Source organism: Aspergillus ambiguus (assembly GCF_047715705.1).
Source record: "Aspergillus ambiguus strain CBS 117.58 unplaced genomic scaffold BDV59scaffold_16, whole genome shotgun sequence".
Classification (NCBI taxonomy): domain Eukaryota; kingdom Fungi; phylum Ascomycota; class Eurotiomycetes; order Eurotiales; family Aspergillaceae; genus Aspergillus; species Aspergillus ambiguus.
Window position 1 is genome coordinate 532421 of NW_027395529.1, and position 18226 is coordinate 550646.

The 18226-nt window shown below is 54.0% G+C and overlaps 7 protein-coding genes across 7 annotated transcripts; 3 read left to right on the forward strand and 4 right to left on the reverse strand.

The window, feature by feature from the left end:
• Positions 1 to 74: 74 nt before the first annotated feature.
• Positions 75 to 2341, reverse strand: BDV59DRAFT_207974 (transcription factor domain-containing protein; the record flags this gene model as incomplete). Its single annotated transcript, XM_073695115.1, has 5 exons — positions 1695 to 2341; positions 1208 to 1639; positions 817 to 1156; positions 593 to 731; positions 75 to 541 (listed from the first exon to the last, which is right to left on the reverse strand). Exons 1-5 carry the CDS (start codon positions 2282 to 2284, stop codon positions 75 to 77), a joined length of 1968 nt encoding a protein of 655 aa, XP_073547972.1. The 5' UTR covers positions 2285 to 2341.
• An 829-nt stretch (positions 2342 to 3170) lies between these two features.
• On the reverse strand, positions 3171 to 4125 carry BDV59DRAFT_178647 (uncharacterized protein). The gene has a single exon (XM_073689810.1). It carries the CDS (start codon positions 3896 to 3898, stop codon positions 3200 to 3202), a length of 699 nt encoding a protein of 232 aa, XP_073547973.1. The 5' UTR covers positions 3899 to 4125; the 3' UTR covers positions 3171 to 3199.
• Positions 4126 to 6962: 2837 nt separating this feature from the next.
• BDV59DRAFT_178648 (putative DRAP deaminase) lies at positions 6963 to 7998 on the reverse strand. Its single transcript, XM_073689811.1, has one exon. It carries the CDS (start codon positions 7817 to 7819, stop codon positions 7151 to 7153), a length of 669 nt encoding a protein of 222 aa, XP_073547974.1. The 5' UTR covers positions 7820 to 7998; the 3' UTR covers positions 6963 to 7150.
• Positions 7980 to 9199, forward strand: BDV59DRAFT_178650 (DnaJ domain protein). Its single transcript, XM_073689812.1, has 2 exons — positions 7980 to 8290; positions 8349 to 9199. The coding sequence occupies exons 1-2, from the start codon at positions 8149 to 8151 to the stop codon at positions 9071 to 9073; spliced, it is 867 nt and encodes a 288-aa protein (XP_073547975.1). The 5' UTR covers positions 7980 to 8148; the 3' UTR covers positions 9074 to 9199.
• A 675-nt stretch (positions 9200 to 9874) lies between these two features.
• Positions 9875 to 12413, forward strand: BDV59DRAFT_33428 (universal stress protein family domain protein). Its single transcript, XM_073696224.1, has 4 exons — positions 9875 to 11112; positions 11166 to 11929; positions 11989 to 12050; positions 12101 to 12413. Exons 1-4 carry the CDS (start codon positions 10029 to 10031, stop codon positions 12270 to 12272), a joined length of 2082 nt encoding a protein of 693 aa, XP_073547976.1. The 5' UTR covers positions 9875 to 10028; the 3' UTR covers positions 12273 to 12413.
• A 139-nt stretch (positions 12414 to 12552) lies between these two features.
• Positions 12553 to 15183, forward strand: BDV59DRAFT_178655 (H(+)-transporting V1 sector ATPase subunit B). The gene is made up of 9 exons (XM_073689813.1): positions 12553 to 12735; positions 12803 to 12887; positions 12966 to 12985; positions 13070 to 13105; positions 13181 to 13342; positions 13402 to 13718; positions 13773 to 14047; positions 14103 to 14321; positions 14381 to 15183. The coding sequence occupies exons 1-9, from the start codon at positions 12634 to 12636 to the stop codon at positions 14692 to 14694; spliced, it is 1530 nt and encodes a 509-aa protein (XP_073547977.1). The 5' UTR covers positions 12553 to 12633; the 3' UTR covers positions 14695 to 15183.
• Positions 15184 to 15259: 76 nt separating this feature from the next.
• Positions 15260 to 17619, reverse strand: trpB (tryptophan synthase TRP5; the record flags this gene model as incomplete). The annotated part of the gene is made up of 3 exons (XM_073693981.1): positions 15260 to 16991; positions 17050 to 17353; positions 17484 to 17619. 3 exons carry the CDS (start codon positions 17617 to 17619, stop codon positions 15260 to 15262), a joined length of 2172 nt encoding a protein of 723 aa, XP_073547978.1.
• Between the last annotated feature and the right edge of the window lie 607 nt (positions 17620 to 18226).

Sequence of the window (18226 nt, forward strand, 5' to 3'; positions counted from 1 at the left end):
CGGATAGGGATCCGATGTATATTCTCTCTAGGAGATTTCTTGAAGCGCAAGCTAACGCCACGATATGTGGACATTCAGACCTGGAACATGTTTTGACTAAACCCTTCGTACGGACCTGCGTCCACCCCAGAGCCCATCCACCCGAGCCCGTACCACGACCCTATATCCCACTGGTTATCGAAAGAGAGGTCGGGGTTAGAGAACGGAAGGATATCAGGCATTAGGTCGGACATCATGCCTCCAGCTCCGGGCGTCAAGCCGGGACTTCCTTCGATTTGATCGCATGGCCGCGTATCTGTATGTTGGCTGTTTTGTTGGGCTCTGATGTCGTTGTTGCTACTGAGGATTTTGGACACCGAATCTGCACACTGCGCGATGCAGATGTCTGCAAGATCCCATCCGTCGTTCACAGCGGCATCTTGAAGTTTTGTCCAGAATCGACGGAGGCTGGTCTTACAGGATTGGACGATTGCTCTGTCGGTTGATTCCACGGTGCAACGTAGTAAGATGATTACTGTCAATATGAGATGGTACGTTGTATCTGCTAGACGTTAGAGAGCAAAGATAGAGTTATTTCCTCGAGGCGGCTTACAGGGGAGCCAGAACTCCTGAAGCTGTGTCTTGGTCAGCGAGCAGACGTATGCGGCGATTTCCTGTGCTGATCTGCGCAGCTGTGAGAGATGGTATTTTGTGTTTTCTGGGCGGTCCAGGTCGTTTGAGAGCGTTGCAGCCTATATGCGGTTAGTAATTTACTTCTCTAATTTATTTCGCGGAATAACATGCATGAAGTGCGATCCGATTCAGCAGTAATCGAACGCTGAGATAGCCAAGTCGGAGGCTGCTGGACCCAGAAACACCCGGCTGATCACTGGTCGGTTGGAGATACGCTGGCAGACGATCCTCCCAGTCATCTAGATCTGTTTCCAGACGACGTATCTGCTTCCAGATATCCTTTTGGCTTGTGTTGAGGTCATATACGAGCGGGAGGACCTCTCCGAGAATCACGGTCAGTGTGCACAGGTGGATGAACGATTCTGCAGATTTGACACGATGTTCTGACTGGCCAGTCGCTGGTATAATGCTCGACAGTACAGGAATTGGGACGTCATATTGGGTTCTTGATACAACTGGGGGGATGCCGTGTGCAAAACTCGACCTTTGCAACGTTAACAAGGCACTTTTACTGATATGGAGAAGGCAAACCCACCAGCGGTCATTGATGACTACGGCCCACCAAAGACGAATGCGAAGATCCTTTTCACTTTTCGGTCGACGCCAGGTAGTGGGATCTCGGTTGAGGCCTAGGCTTTGGGCAAGGCATACTGCACGTCCAATATTCATGGTATTCATCAGAACGGAGAGGACCGGCCGTCCCATCATGTCCAAAATGACCGAATATACAGTCGACAGGCCTGGTGCCATAAAGTCGTGCTGCATAGCTTCTACCGCCAAATTCCAGATGAATTGTGCGTTCGGCTTGGGGAACTTATGGAGGGCCGGGGAGTGCTGCCATAGGATGAGAGAGAGGGCGAAGAATTCGCAAGTGAGCGCTGGGGAAAGCTTATCCCCAGCCCTGTAGAGCTCCATAAACGATTGCTCGTCTAGAATTGGGAAGGCCGGATGGAATAGATCAAAGTATCTTTGGGTTACCCCGGAATTAGCTGTAGATTCCCGACGGGACAAAGAAGACTTACAGTCGGACTAGTTCGTCGGCATAAGGCTGGAGGATCTGCATGAGGATCTCTTTCTGCTGTTTCCCCGGATTTTGCGAGATGGCCAGACCCTCCCTCCGTCGGGGAACTCTGAGGTATACACTCGGGGCGCTATTGACCGCCTGTGAATGTGTGCCTTCCGACAAGGAACTGGCCTTGGAGGACATGTATCGCTCCAGAATCTGGATGTCTTCCGAGATTACTGGGCTGGCCACCATGGACATTTCCACCTTGGACTGATCATGGCCGGGAGAGCCATGATAGTCAGGCCCGATGCTGTCCTGAACTGCCTCTCCGCCGGGGGAGGGTGGCAGGGCAGCACTGTCCTCGGTCGGATGGGAGGGAGTCGGAGCACTCCTCGGTGCCACACGCCGTGGTGCGGTACGCTTAGATGTGCGACGAGAGTTTGTATTCGCCTTTGGACTTGCTGATATCAGACAGGGCACATCTTGGAGGCCGCACAGCACGCATGGCCGATCCGGAGTGCCGCCAGTGCAGCGTCGCTTGAATCGGCGACACCGATCACAGGCCGGAACTTTGTGGGAGCGATAAGGGCGATTTTGATTTTGCATGTCTGAACAGGCGATTGAAATATTATTTTAGTGGTTATTCTTGTACAAATGGAGGGGTTGAACTGCATGTTGTTGTGATGGCGGGTTTTCCTGCGGGAAAAGGAGAGCTCCGTTTGTCCGGCGGGAAAGATGATATGACTACGATAACAATTGAACGGCATCTTTAACACGATAATGTAGCAATATCTTCCATCTAATCTGGCATTAGTGACCTCTACCGGTCCATACCTATGGGGATAGATTCGGTGATAATATTTCCATTCATGTTCGAATGGATCAAATCAAGTTCATACCAACGATGCTCTGCCGATATAATGGGGCGAGGAAGATACTAGATGACTTGACTGACTGACTTGATGATAAAAGTCGATGAATAATCCAGAATATAAGCAAAAATGATAGGAAAATGCGTTAGATTACTGTCCACTTTCCAGGTTGACAGTTTCGTTCCATGGAGGTCGAAATGCTACAGTCTCTGGGCATAGCCCAAAGATAGAGACGATAACTACCGCGTAGGTAGAAACAACAGTACATACAGGTGTACAATATGAAATAAAGCAAACGGAATACCAACGGTGATAGCATGGCTTAAGTCCGTATAGATCGGGAAAGGTACATCGGAGATTACGGTTGAGATGGAAATCATTCCCATGCCAGAGGGCTGCCATTCTAAGTTCTAGGGATCCCCAAGCGCAATAATTTCATAGTGCAGCCCTAACTGTAACAATTAAAAATGCTACTCATTATGGCAATTGAAACCAATTAGGGAATCAACTCCAGAAAGATCTAGGATTGACCCATCATCCCATGCTGAAATCCCGATATACAGACGACACAGTCCTAGTACAATAGCGCATTTCACTTCTTCTTGGGATTAAATGCTTATCTACTGGTTACCTCGGCATCTCGCACATGTTATGCCCCCATTTCCTTCAATCCTTGAGCGACGGCCTGATATGACCCCTGCTCGATGTCGGCGAGAATTTCCGGTCCCTGTGGCTCCCATCCCAACTGTTTTCTGGCTTTCTGCCCTGATGCGCGGTTTTCCACGCTAAGAAAGTTGGCGAAAAAATCTCCCATTTCCGCAGCGACATCATCAAAGGGTCGTGATCGCAGGGGGAGACCAGTTACGTGTGCCATTGCCGCGGCCAGTTGGCGAGCAGTGAGATCATGCGAAGACACCCCGTTAAACACATCACCAGTCTGAGCTTTGTGTGCGGCCAGGAAGTAAAGCTTAGCTGCATCATCAACATGAACGACTGAAGTATTCGCTGTCCCTTGGTCGACGTAGAAGACCTCGCCCATTTTGCTGAAGATAGTCATAAAAAGGCGAACACCACTTCCCCCACGGCCGTAGACCCATGGCGGCAACCGAATAACCGAAACAGAGATGCCCTTGTTGCAGAGTGTGAGCGCATGCTGCTCGCACTTGATCCGTTCATTCAATGGATGCTCGCATAAGGGCGAGGTCTCATCGGTTTCCTGTCCACGGGGGTCTGCCGCTACCACAAGCGACCCCGACGTGGTCACAAGCGGTTTCCCAGATCCTCTGAGGCCTTCGCCTATAGCGTTCACGGCGCCGGTATCGATCCGGACCACCTCAGCGTATTCCATCTTGCCAAAATTGCCCGCCCACGCGTCCGCAATGTGGAAGACGATATCAGCCTCGGCACTCTGCGCTTGTAAGACATCGTGTGTTTCCAAGTCACCTCGGATGGGGATAGCTCCCAGGGTGCGGATCTTTTCATCGCTTGCTTCACTCCGCGATAGGGCGTATACTTGATATCCTTGACGGACCGCTTGCTCAACCACAACCGACCCAATGTACCCGGAGGCACCGGTCATGAAAATCCGCTGCCCTGCCATGATTTGTTGTACTCAATGTTCTCCATCGGCTCATGGTACGATCAGTTTATTTAAGTCTGAGCTTCCGGGGATAAGGAAGTCAATCGGAGTTAACTGAATAAAGTGCGCTTCCTCCGAGGCCCCTAGGAATCAACGCACTCGAAATATGGGGGTTGTCTGGGCAAAGGTAAATGTTATGTGACAATATACCTCTCATGCTGTGGTGCAGAGGTCTTACTAGCCTATAATGGAGCCGGCCTGGGACTGATGGTGGTTCGAGGCGTTCGTATCGTGGGCCCTTTTCCTGACACTGGAGTTGGCTAGTGTTTACAGCTAACGGGTCTGGATATTTGCAAGGTGTCTAAGGGGATTATCAAGGAAAAAGCTACAGAAACCGTCGGTAGACTAGACAATAGCGAGGTACGCAAACGTGAGCTGCGCGGAGTTTACACGCGGTTTATAGAGCGTCTTGTTACTTGTTTGGGGGATATCACCGGAAAGCATACGTTACGTCTAGCTTCCGATGTCAACTTATAAATGATAGGTATCACGAATGTCAGATCCGTCTACGTTTGCCATAGACCGATGCTCAGGCACGAGGCCTGGCCGGAAAGAGATAAAAGAGAAGCCATGGCATAAGAGAGTCTGAAGCACTGTGGGGAAAACGAAATGTACGCTCGGCTTGGAGGATTCTATACTTAATCTAGTGGCAACGTTTCTATGGATCTCCGGTTGTACTATAAAACCCCAAAATTGAAATCAATCGTCGGTAATCTAGAACAAATGTGGCGCTTGTGAACTTGCTTGGATGAACTTACAGCCGATGTGTAGTGTAGTATGCCTGTTGTGGCTGATTGACCAAATTGAAAGGAGCAGAAATCCGTATCCCCAGGGTCATACGGCCATCTGGGCTTCCAATAGTATGGAAAACTTTGGCAATGAGCCCAATGTTATGACAATATCTTTGAGCTCTTGGTAGTTTCGATGAGTGCCTAGCTCCTGCCATGAGCTCTGCTGTAATAGGTCTCATTTTGCGGCCCATGTAGTTAGGTGCTTGTATTGGCCAACGCAAAAATAGCTGATGGAGTTGGCAGGGTATTTGCTTACTTTCGGATTGAGATGATGTTTCAGGACCTGCGTGGTTTCGGTATCATAGTGGCATTCCATCCTTCCAACCGCATGCATTTCTATGGAGTAGTGATTCCGTTGGAACATCCCAGGTCTACTGTCATACCTTGATTATCCGAGTGACAGATCGTATATGCATGTGTTGTCTGACAATTTAGACGAGAGATTGATATGCAGGTTGAATTGGGATGTCGGGCATATCATCCCCAGGCATTGGATTATAGCCAAGCTACGCCTCAAAAAGTAGCACAGCCAAATGGTGTGGAATTTCATATTTCTCCTAAATATAATTCAGCGTGAAGTGGTTACGAGACCGGGTCTAAGTATTGCAATATATTGAACAATATCATCGGATAGACACATTTTGCAAGTGTTGTCACCGTCGTTCAGTATCATGGTTCGATCAGACAAGTAGGTCACCCTGAGCTGCCCGAGGAGAGCCACTCAGGGACTCTATGGATCTGCTACATGGATTGTAGAAGACAAGGGTTTGCCCCGGATTTGACTCCACATCTACCATTCATTATACTTTTGGGCCATCAGAAGCTTATTCGCGTGCCCGTCGCTGCGATTAACTGTCCATTCGCTTGACATAGCTGAGAATAAGGGTCAGCCGATATCTTAGGTTGGTGCATCCCCAAAGGCGTGGCGCGGTCTTGTGGAGAATCAGTCAAACCAGAGTACATGTTTGCTCAAAACAACTGTCACTGTGTAGGTTTCAAGCTGCGGTATAGCATGGAGTACACAGCACAACTCGTATTCGGACATTGGTGGTCTGCTACTGTGACTATACCGTGTAACAGGTCGACAGAAAATTGCTGGCCATTTGGATCCCGGGGATCAAAGACCGGGTTACATTGTAAACGTCCCATGTTCTTCTTATACCAATTGAGGGTTGGAATCGCACCTCTCGCATGAATTGTCCTCTACTTCGAGCCTGTTCCTTGCTGTAGGTGCTGATATGATGAACTAGACCATTGCAGTCTCAACCGTCAGCTTACGCTTATGACTTTCTTTGAAGCATGATGCAGTATCACAGTGGGTGTGTGATTGCGGAGCAGAACATCAGACGGCTGAGGGGTTCATGGATATAAAAGGAGTATTGGAGTATCCTCCAAGCATGTCGTTCTCAACCAACTTCCTTCCCAATATCAACAGGACAAGATCCAATTTAGCTCGGCTTACCCTTTATCTATCAAAATGAAGTTTTATCTGCCTATTGCTCTCTTACTTGCCGCACTGGCGATTGCCACTCCAGCAGACAATGCTGAAGCGGGTGAAATGTCTATCGAAGACAACCGCTGCCGCCGGGGATACGATAGATGTATCAGGGTAAGCAACTATCCAATTCCCCCCTCTCAAACATCTCAAGAGATGTGTTGACAGATCATAAATAGGAATGCCGTCACAATGGGGACGACCACGATAGGGACGATAGGAACAACAGGAGATGCGAGCGTGTATGTTGGAAAACTAGTGTTTCCCAAAAGCTTCTTGTCTAACAGAATACAGGACTGCCGGCGACGCTATTGCAACAACTACATCGAGTAAGGGACCTCATCTCCGGTTCGATGCTTCTGGAGTGACTATCCATCGAACGGGTCTCTGTGGTGTAGTGTACACCTGGACGGGAAATGTCACAAAGAGTGTTCAACCACTTGTGAATACTCCTTGGGTCTGGGCAATTCGTGATGTGATGCGATTTGTTGTTTTAAACCAGTCCACTCGTTTAGCCCTCACGCGTGATCAATCTGCAAGGCCAATGCGTTATGACCGCCGCTTACGCAGTAGAACTAGACGGTAAAAGACCGACATCCTAGATACAGTCGTAGCCTCTGCAATTGCCTTTGCTATGGAGATCCAAAGCACATCAATTACCTACAATAATGAAACTCAAGCAGTTTGATTGGTCTCCATCATCCTCTTCATCCGATTCCGGGGCATCTGTTCCTGCCGCTGCCGTTCGTCATCACTGATGTCATCCAGGTTGGTTTCGACCTGGTCCAACGAGGCCTTGATTGCCTCCTCCCTATCCTCGTGCCCAGCCAACGCCACCTCCAGGATCTCCTTCTCCAGCCCCTGCACCACTCCCCATTCGATCCCCGCGGCGGTCAACTCCTGACACCCCACCGACTGACCGACAAACGTCCCGGGCTCCTTGACGCCAAAGTACACTTTGTGGATGCCTTTGCGGCCGTCGCGTCGCGTGTTGATGATACGTTGTACACACGGGGCGTTACCGGATAATCGCTTCCCGCACGGCTCCATGGTCACATACATGATGAGCTTCCGACCTGGTTCCACGGGCAACACCTCGGCGACACGGTCGTCGGTGACCGAGTGAACGGCGGCGTAGTTGGCCAAACAGCATTGTTCCGCGTGGGTGTTCCCAGCGAGCTCCATGGTGTAACCGGTAGACAGGATGCAGTCATCCTCGTAGGAGAGGTCTCCCTCTCGGCGGGAGAGGAGGATGGCACCGACACGAAAGTTGGTGGGGCGCGGGGGGGATTTTTGGGCGAGATCGAGACATGCTCTGAGGTATTTGAGGTGCGGGGAGGGCATTGTGAAGGAACTAGGGAGGGAAGAATAGAGAAAAATAGAGAGAAGAGGAGGGAAGTAGTAGTACAGTGGGATGCAAAGAGTATTGAGAACACCCTTTGCTAAATACTTGTTGCATCCCACTGTAGAGAGTAGGAAGTACGTAAGTAAGTTAGTAGTTGTTGTGGGGGGGAGGGATGATGACCTCATCCAGAAGACAGGCTAAACCTCATCGGGTAATCTGAGTGGTTCGCGTCACGCGTCTGTTTCCTCTTTCTCTCTTGCTGGTCTTCCTGGTCTTCTTTCTTCTTCCCTCGCCTCCCTCACTCAACCCCCAATTCTTCTTCTCTACCATGCCTCACGACGAAGACATTGACGTCCCCTCCGACCCACCCGTCGATACCGATCTGTACGACGTTCTCGGCGTGCGGAACGATGCGACTCCCGAGCAGATCAAGTCGGCCTATCGCAAACAAGCTCTCAAACACCATCCTGGTACGGTGCCTCCTGACGGGACTGTTTCCTGGGCTGTTCACATGCTGACCCCGTCCAGACAAAGCCCCCGCGGAGTTCAAGGAAGAAGCCAGTCGTCAATTCCAACAGATCGCCTTCGCCTACGCAATCTTGTCCGATGAGCGACGTCGACGACGGTTCGACCTGACTGGAAGCACTGCCGAAGCCGTCGACGATGATGAGGACTTTGACTGGGTTGATTTCTACCGCGAACAATTCTCTAGCGCGATCGATACCGGCGCTCTGGACCAACTCAAGCAGGAATACCAGGGGTCAGACGAGGAGAAGCACGATGTTCTCGCGGCGTTCGAGCAGCACCAAGGCGACCTGGATAAGGTGTACGAATCGGTGATGCTGTGCAATGTGCTCGACGACGATGAGCGGTTTCGGGCGATGATCGACCAGGCCATTGCCGATGGGACAGCGCAGGCGTACAAAAAGTACATGCAAGAACCGGAAAAGAAGCGACAGCAGAGAGTCAAGCGGGCGCAGAAGGAAGCCAAGGAGGCGGAACAGGCCGCGAAAGAGCTGGAGGACAAGAAGGGAGCGCCGGCGAAACGGGGACGGAAGAAGGGCTCTGCGATGGACAACAATGATCTGGCGGCGTTGATCCAGCAACGCCAGGCGTCCCGGGCGGTATCCTTCTTCGATCGACTGGAGGAGAAGTACAACCCGGGTAAGAAACGGGGGGCGAAAGTGGATGAACCACCGGAGGAGGCGTTTGCGGCGATGGGCTCCTCGAAGAAGAAGAAGAAGGCGGCATGATGGGATGGGACAAGGAGATTGGACATTGGACATTGGCTCGGGCGTTTTGGCATCAGGAATTGGAGCTATCATTTGGAATCATGATTTCTTTTTACGTCTAGAGCTTGCATGAAATGCATACATGGTCGACTTTCTCTGCAAACACCCGGCCCTTGGCCAATCAGCGGGCGGCGATGCGCCAATATCAACTGTCGTGCAACGCGCCGATCGTCTTCTTCTTCCTCATTCTTCATCCCTCCCATGTCACCTCTGCGACACAAGCCTTGGATGGACGCAAGGGAGAGCCTCCATCTTTTCAACATAAATGGGATGGCCCATCGCGTCTGCCTGTCCTTCTGTCCTCCGTCTGGTCTGTCCTGACAAGCTCATCAACCCCGCAGACCGTTTCCCCCCCAATCTTGGCTGTTCTCCATCGATCGCCTCATCCAACTCGACTCTTTGCGGATCGTGTCAGGCAAACACGTTTACATTCTTCGTGAGACCGTGGCGATCCCTCTTGGCCTGTTGCGTCGCGAGCCAAGCGACTTGGCTGCATGAATCCCCAGCAGACCCCCTCCTTCACTGCCACCACCGTGGAGGCGACAAAGAATCCGTGACCACTCTCCTCTTCTTGGCGGGGGTAAAACTAGTCGACGATCGACGGTGATTTGCGCGGTAGACGAAAACACGTGGAAACACTCCGAAGCTGTCGCCCGGGCTAAAAAGCTGGCCGACAAGGTCATCAAAAACACGCCCTTTTGCTGCATCAACAGACAAGACCGTTGAATCTCCATCTCCCTTCCACGGTTCCACGCCCCTCTACTCGCCGAACGCGGCCCTCCCCCCCCAATTGTCGGAACGGACACCGTCATTCGAATCGTCGGTTGTGCTCCACATTCCTCAGCCCGTTTGGTCTGGGACCTTCCCATAGCTCCACAGCTTGTCAACCCGCCGCGGCCGGCGCCACCCAGAGACGATGCCTTCCTATACCCGAATTCCATCGCTATCGACCGCCCTCGAGGAGGACCGTCTCGAGTTGCTCCAGGAGGTGCAAGACAGACGCAAGACGAGGAAACCCGCCCGTCACCTGTGGGATCCAAATCAGAACCAGGGTCAGAACGGCTCATCCGCTCGATCCGCTCCATCCCCCGGTGAACTGCCTCCACGGCATGGGTCCATTGCCGGTATTGGCGTGGGCGTGACTCCTCCATCCTCTACTCAAAGCGATTCTGCACCTTCAACCCCTCTACGTGCAACCACCACCACCGCCACAGCTCCCCCGCCCCTTCCCAAGCCGAAAACCACCTCTTCTGGTCCCCCCGACCCGGCCCCCCGCAGGTCCAGTGATCAGTCATCCGACAAGTCGAGGCCCGCGGAACAGCGAACTGAACAGAAACCTCGACCGCTCAGCATCCGTTGGGACGACTCCGTGAGCATGTCGCCCAGTGCCACCGGTCATGGTGGACCCCGCCGAAGTCTCCAGGCGCAGGAGAAACCGACCAATCGAACACTCCCCGGCAAGAATGCCATGGCAGCGGTGATGTCAGGCCTGGATCTGAGCTTCAACCTGCCGAGTTTCAGTCGAGGGAGAGACTCCGGACGAAGCAGCTCCCGCCGAGGAAACTCGCTGGACTCCCGCTTTTCGACCCCGCGATTTGCCCGCTCCAGCTCGCCGAAGAATCGAGCCGTCAGTCCGACCCCGCGGCACCCACCTCCACCCGCCGCAAAGCCGGCTGTCGCCGTAGAGAAACCAAAGCAGGCCGACATGGAGACTGGAAGGAAAGAGGAGAATCCAGCGCCGCAAACGGACTCCCCGGAGAGTGTCGTTAAGCCGCCGACACCGGAGGACGAACGTCTGGAGAAGGACAAGTATGACAGTGAAAATAACCCCATTGAGAGCAGCGATGAAGACGACGATTCCTCCTCGAGCGAGGACGAAGAGAGTCCCCCTGATGTGACCCGTGGCCGGACAAACACGCTCGAACGCACCTCAACAGACACCACTAGTGACCCGGACACCGCCACCTCCGTATCTCAGATAGAAAATACCGAAAAGCAGGGTACGTCTGTTCTGGAACCTCGACGGTCCGTACTGGCTAACTCAGTGCTTTAGGGGAAGATGACAAGTCTGATTCGGCCTCTGACAAGTCCGACTTTGTCCACTCCTCCAAACTCGGCCCGATTCCCAAGAAACCTGATGTCCATCCCCGGACGAGCTTTGACTCGCCTTCCACCGCTACCACTCCCTTTGGGTCCGAGGATGAGGCCGAACTGTCCGACATCAAGCGGGCGCAGAAGCTCGGTGTGCAGATGTCGGCGATCGACAGCTCCGTGCACAACCGGTCTATCCGCACCATCGTCCGCGGGGACTATACCAACCTGCCCGAGTACACGGATAGCGGACGACGTCGCCGACGAAAGTACATGGTCGCCACCGACCTGAGCGACGAGTCGGTCTACGCCCTAGAGTGGACCATCGGGACGATCCTGCGGGATGGCGATACTATGTTTGCCGTCTGTGCGATCTACGAAGAATCAGCGGCCTCCAGCTCGGTGCAGATCGGAGAAGGTGCCAAAGCCATGCAGGACGCGGCCGCGGTAGTGGGATCGCAGACGGAGGAAACGGCTCTCAAATCCAACAATGACTCGGGCACCAATCTCCCGCGCACCATCCTCGGTCGTCTGGGAACGGGCACCGATAGTAAGCCTGGGTCGGTCGATTCCCGAGGCATGTCCAAGACCGAAGCTGAAAGGGTTCGGACGGTGGAGTCGATCTCCCAGACCTGCGTGCGGCTGCTGAGGAAGACGCTTCTGCAAGTCCGAGTGGCAGTGGAAGTGATCCACTGCAAGAGCCCGAAGCACATGATTACGGAAGCGGTGCGTAATACTGTCCTACCTGTTTGTGAAGGGATTAGGATGGCAGCTGACCGGTGTAGATTGACGGGCTGGACCCGACCCTGGTGATTGTCGGTGCGCGTGGTCGAAGCGCTCTGAAGGGGTGAGTTCTGCCTCTGCCCCCAAATGATACCAATACTAACCCTCCTACAGCGTGCTCCTGGGATCATTTTCGAACTACCTGGTGATGCATTCGTCCGTCCCGGTCATGGTGGCGCGGAGGAAGTTGAAGAAACACTCCAAGAACAAGAACAAGAAGACGAATATCCGGCTGTCCAACAATCTGTTGGCTCCTAAGAAACTGGCCTATGCGAAGGTGGATTAGTTCTAGCTCGTATGCGTGTGCGTATTCGATGGTTCGGGGGTTCGGCGTTTCTGCGATCATCTAGCGGCGCTTGAGACGTTTTTCCATGGGTTCTTATGGCGTATGTATTATTACGAGAACTGAACAATGACTCCTAATGGGATATAGTAGAAGTGGTTCTGTCGTAGTGATACTGGTCCCTTTCGTATAGTATACGATGGTCCGGCAAGTAGAAGAATCACGTGGGCGGGAGCGGCCAGACAACCGCAACCGCAACACGTCAGGAGCTCAACCTGAACCACCTCAACTCTCCCTCTCTCGCTCTCTTTCTCTCCTCTCCTCCATTATCCCTCGCCACCCTCCTGTCTCGGACCCTCTCACCATGGCGTCCGAATTCGTCGACCCTCGGATGACCTCCATCAAGCCTCGTATCCGTTACAACACCATCGGAGGTATCAACGGCCCGCTGGTCGTGCTGGACAATGTACGGAGACCTCCCCCGGAGCTGCTCTATAAGACGAATCTCCTGGGCTGACGGTCCTACACAACAGGTCAAATTCCCCCGGTATAACGAAATCGTTTCCCTCACCCTTCCGGATGGCACTGAGCGGTCGGGTCAGGTCCTGGAGGCTCGAGGTAGGTCCTCCACTTCCATCGAGGCGTCGTCATCCCCCAACTGTGGCCCGGAGGCTGATTCGTGTCGTCTTTAAATAGGAAACCGAGCCGTTGTTCAGGTGCGCATTCTCCTCCCCGCCTCCAGTCGAATCGATCCAGGGTGATCCGCTAGGCCAGAGTACTGATACGTGGTGATCGCGCAGGTCTTCGAAGGTACTTCCGGTATCGATGTCAAGAAGGTATCCTCTCCACATTCGCATCCTCTCGTGTACCTGTGGCCACTAGGAACTGTCCGAGCTGACGCCGTGGTTTAGACCAAAGTCGAGTTTACCGGTCACAGCTTGAAGCTGGGTGTTTCCGAGGACATGCTGGGTCGTGTCTTTGATGGTTCCGGTCGCGCGATTGACAAGGGCCCCAAGGTGTTGGCGGAGGACTATCTGGACATCAACGGTCAACCGATCAACCCCTACTCTCGAGTACGCTCACCATGAATCCCGCCACGGCTTATCGAGAAGCTCCTGACCCTCCGCTGTAGGTCTACCCCGAAGAAATGATCTCGACCGGTATCTCCGCCATCGACACGATGAACTCCATTGCCCGTGGACAGAAGATCCCCATTTTCTCCGCCGCCGGTCTCCCGCACAACGAAATCGCCGCCCAGATCTGTCGTCAGGCCGGTCTGGTCAAGCGCCCGACCAAGGATGTCCACGATGGCCACGAAGAGAACTTCTCCATCGTTTTCGCTGCCATGGGTGTCAACATGGAAACCAGTCGTTTCTTCACGCGCGACTTCGAGGAGAACGGCAGTATGGAGCGTGTTACCCTGTTCCTGAACTTGGCCAACGACCCCACGTACGTCTTCCCCCGCAGGCCTCCACATGTGGCTTGAGACTGACTTGGTTCCAGGATTGAACGTATCATTACTCCCCGTCTTGCCCTCACTACGGCTGAATACTATGCCTACCAGCTCGAGAAACACGTCCTGGTCATCATGACGGATCTCTCAGCCTACTGTGACGCCCTTCGTGAGGTGTCCGCCGCCAGAGAAGAAGTGCCCGGTCGTCGTGGATACCCCGGTTACATGTATACTGACTTGTCGACCATCTACGAGCGTGCTGGACGTGTGGAAGGCCGCAATGGATCCATCACGCAGATCCCTATTCTGACCATGCCTAACGACGGTTCGTGCGCACCCGTCCCGCCATGTTCCCCTCCCATTCCACTAACCCTGCATAGATATCACTCACCCCATTCCCGATTTGACCGGCTACATTACGGAGGGCCAGATCTTCATCGACCGTCAACTCTACAACAAGGGTGTCAACCCTCCGATCAACGTGCTGCCTTCTCTCTCCCGTCTGATGAAGTCCGCCATTGGCGACGGCCGCACCCGGAAGGACCACTCCGATGTGTCCAACCAGCTGTACGCGAAGTACGCCATCGGACGAGACGCCGGTAAGCCTTTCACCTCCCCTTCTTCGGTAGTGAGCCGCGCTAACGGGAGCCCCGAACAGCCGCTATGAAAGCCGTCGTCGGTGAGGAAGCGCTCTCATCCGAGGACAAGCTCTCCCTCGAGTTCCTCGACAAGTTCGAGCGCACCTTCATCAGCCAGTCGGCGTACGAGTCGCGATCCATCTTCGAATCCCTCGACATCGCCTGGAACCTGCTCCGCATCTACCCCAAGGATCTGCTCAACCGTATCCCCAAGCGCGTCCTGGACGAGTTCTACGCCCGCTCGGCCCGCAAGGTTGCCAACAAGGATACGCGAGACAACACCTCTGCCCCGGGGCAGGTGCAGTCGCAGACGGCGGATCTCATCGAGACCTAAGGCATTTGAGTGTGGCAGGGAACCGGCTGTGCGGCTTTGTCATGAGATCTTTCTTGTTCCTTTTTTCGACTGTTGTGCGTGTTCTAGGCTTTTCTTTTCTTCCCATTTCCTGTCATACTACGACTTGCATATACTCTTCACCGTAGTTGTATATCAATAGCTTATATCTTACTGTCGGGTAGAAGAACCACCATCCACCCTACATTCCTCTACTCGCGTGCCAGAAAGCTAGATCCAACGTCCAGTCTATGGCCGTCTGAAAGGAAGACAAACATGAATAACGAAAGCCCGAAATGACTTTTACCTGGTAGTTAACTACACAACCAAAAAATAAACTGAACTCCCTGTCCCAAATCCCACATCAAGTGCGTCTCTCGCTCGCCCAGGATTTTGTTTCTTTTAGTCTAACATGCAATGAGATATCCTTGGATGCTTTTTGTCTAAAAGAACCCGCCCGATCAATAAACAGAATGAAGGGGCAAAAAAAAAAAAAAAAAAAAAAAAAAAAAAAAAAAAAAAAAAAAAAAAAAAAAAAAGAAAAGAAAAGAAAAGAGAAGAAAAAAGTCTAGAACCGCAGGTCCCAGCCGATCTTAGGACCCAGACGCGGCAGCTCGTCCGCGACGCTCTGCACATCCTTGTCACCTCGTCCGCTAAGGTTGAGGACGATGTTCTCGCCCGGGCGCATGGTCTTGGCCAGTTCCATAGCGCCGAAGATGGCGTGCGACGACTCCAGGGCGGGGATGATGCCCTCGGTCTGGGCGAGGGTGCGGAAGCCGATGAGGGCCTCGGCATCGGTGGCGGCGATGAAGCGGGCGCGGTTGCTGTCCTTCCAGTTGGAGAGCTCAGGGCCGACGCCCGGGTAGTCGAGACCGGCGGAGATGGAGTGGGTCTCGGAGATTTGGCCGTGCTCGTTCTGGAGCACGTAGGTGCGCACGCCGTGCAGCACACCCTTGCTGCCGCCGGAGAGCGTGGCCGAGTGGCGGGCAGTGTCAACGCCGTCGCCGCCGGCCTCAACCCCCAGCAGCTTGACGGAGGTGTCCTTGGAGAAGGGGTAGAACATGCCGACAGCGTTACTGCCACCGCCGACGCAGGCGACGACGGCGTCTGGCAGCTTGCCGATCTGGGCGCGCATCTGTTCCTTAGTCTCGTTGCCGATGACGGACTGGAAGGTGCGCACGATGGTCGGGAACGGGTGCGGGCCGATGGCCGAGCCGATGATGTAGTGGGTGGTGTCGAGGTCGACGACCCAGGCGCGGAGGGCCTCGTTGACGGCGTCACGGAGCGTGCGGCTGCCGGCATCGACGGCGACGACCTCCGCACCGAGGAGCTTCATGCGGAAGACGTTGAGTGCCTGGCGGCGCACATCCTCTGCGCCCATGTACACCACGCACTTCATGCCGAACTTAGCGCACACGGTGGCGGTCGCGACACCGTGCTGGCCGGCGCCAGTCTCGGCGATGATGCGCGTCTTGCCGATGCGACGCGCCAGGAGGATCTGGCCCAGCGCGTTGTTGATCTTGTGGCTACCGGTGTGGTTGAGATCCTCCCGCTTGAGCCAGATGTTGGCCCCGCCGACGTGCTCCGTCAGCCGGTTGGCCAGGTGGAGGCTGCTGGGACGGCCCATATAAGGGTAGTAGGAGCGGTACTCCTCCCAGAACTTGGGGTCGTTGAGGGCGGTCTCGAAGCCGCGCTCGAGCTCCGCCAGGCAGTCCATGAGCGACTCGGGCACGTACTGACCGCCGAACTCGCCGAAGCGTGCGGGCTGCGCCGAGATGTGGCCGTTGCCGTTGAGGGCTTCGATCTGGTCGGCCAGACCGGGGCCCTTGGGCGCGTCGGCTTCCGTGATGACAGAAGTAGGCTGCGTGACCGCGTTGTCAAGCTTCTTCTCCACGGGAGTGAGGACGTCGACGGTGCGGACCAGCGCGCCCTTGGCGTCGCGCTCCAACTTCCGGCCGGTCACGCTGGACAGGTAGGCCTCAGCGCGCTGCGCCGCCTGACCCGCAGGGGCTTCGCCAAGGACGGTGATAATCTGACTACCGATCACGACACCTTCGGCGATGTCCTGCACCGAAAGGAAGTGCTCCCGCGTGCTGACGCCGAAGCCCACGGCGGCGGGGACATTACCTGACCACTGATGCACGCGGGACAAGAGCTCGGGAAGATTCGAGCTCAGCTTTCCCGTAGCACCGGTGACACCCATCCGGGAGACGACGTAGATGAAGGAATCGGCAATCTTGCACAGAAGTTTCATGCGGGACTCGGAGGTGGCGGGGGCGATGAGGGGAACGTAGGAGAGGCTTGGACGGTTAGTATCGGTAGGAAACACGGGGGAAGTTTGGATGACGAATGGCGTACCCATAGCTCGTGCAGAGATCCCGGAAGCGAACCGCCTCCTCGGGAGGCAGATCAACCATAATGAAGCCGTTGACACCGGCCTCCCTGCAATCCTTGAGCATGCGCTCCTCACCATACTGCATCAGAGGGTTGTAGTAACCCATGAGAAGAACGGGGGCCTGGAGACCTCTGGCACGGGCCGTGCGAACCATCTGCAAGACCGAGGTCACGGTCACGCCGTTCTCAAGGGCCTTGGTGTTTGCCCGTTGGATGGTTGGACCATCGGCAATCGGGTCAGTGAACGGCACCCCCATTTCGATCACATCTGAAGTAGAGGAATTGGTCAGTCTCAGCTGACCACAGAACCACATAGGACACAAACAAAGACGGAGCAAACATTGGTGGACCGTTGGACCGATAGGCAAGGGACGAGGGGCAAAAGTGACACTACATACCAGCACCACCATTCTCCAAGGCGAGCAACGTATCGACAGTCTCCTCAACAGTAGGGTAACCGGCGGTAATGTAGGAGACCAGGGCAGCACGCTTTTGCTGCTTGGCCCTGGCAAACGTCTGTTTAATGGCATCCATGATGGCGAAGGCGGGGGAGGGGTCGGTGGCGGGGACGAGAAAACGGGAGAAGACAGATGACCGGGGGTTAGAAAGACGAAGAGAAGAGACAAAAGAGACCAGGGAAGAGGACCAGGCAGGCAATTTAAAGAAACAGACGAAGGGGGAGTGAGACCCGGTCAGGTAGCGGTATGCAAGTGAGGACGCAAGAGAATGCGCGGGTGATGTGGAAGTTGACTCATTGTGTTGCCTCTTCGGGCGGTCACGTGTCGATAGTGACTAATCACACACTTTGATAACTAACGTATTTCACAAGCGACCCGCCACTACAAGCGACCCGCCACTTTCTCGCGTTTTTGACCGCGTCAAAATTTTTGTCTAATTCAACCACCAACCATGCCTCCAAAAGCGCGTCAAAATTCAAGAGATTTAGCTGAGCAGGAGGGACGAATTCTATTAGCAATTTCCGCTATAGAAAATGGTCAAATTGCTTAAATTGCTAAAGCTGCGCGTGTCTATAATGTGCCTCGCTCAACTCTCCGGGATAGACTACGCGGTATCTCTACACGCTCAGAAAGACGCGCCAATAGTCATAAAATGACTCAAAATGAAGAGGAATCACTTATAC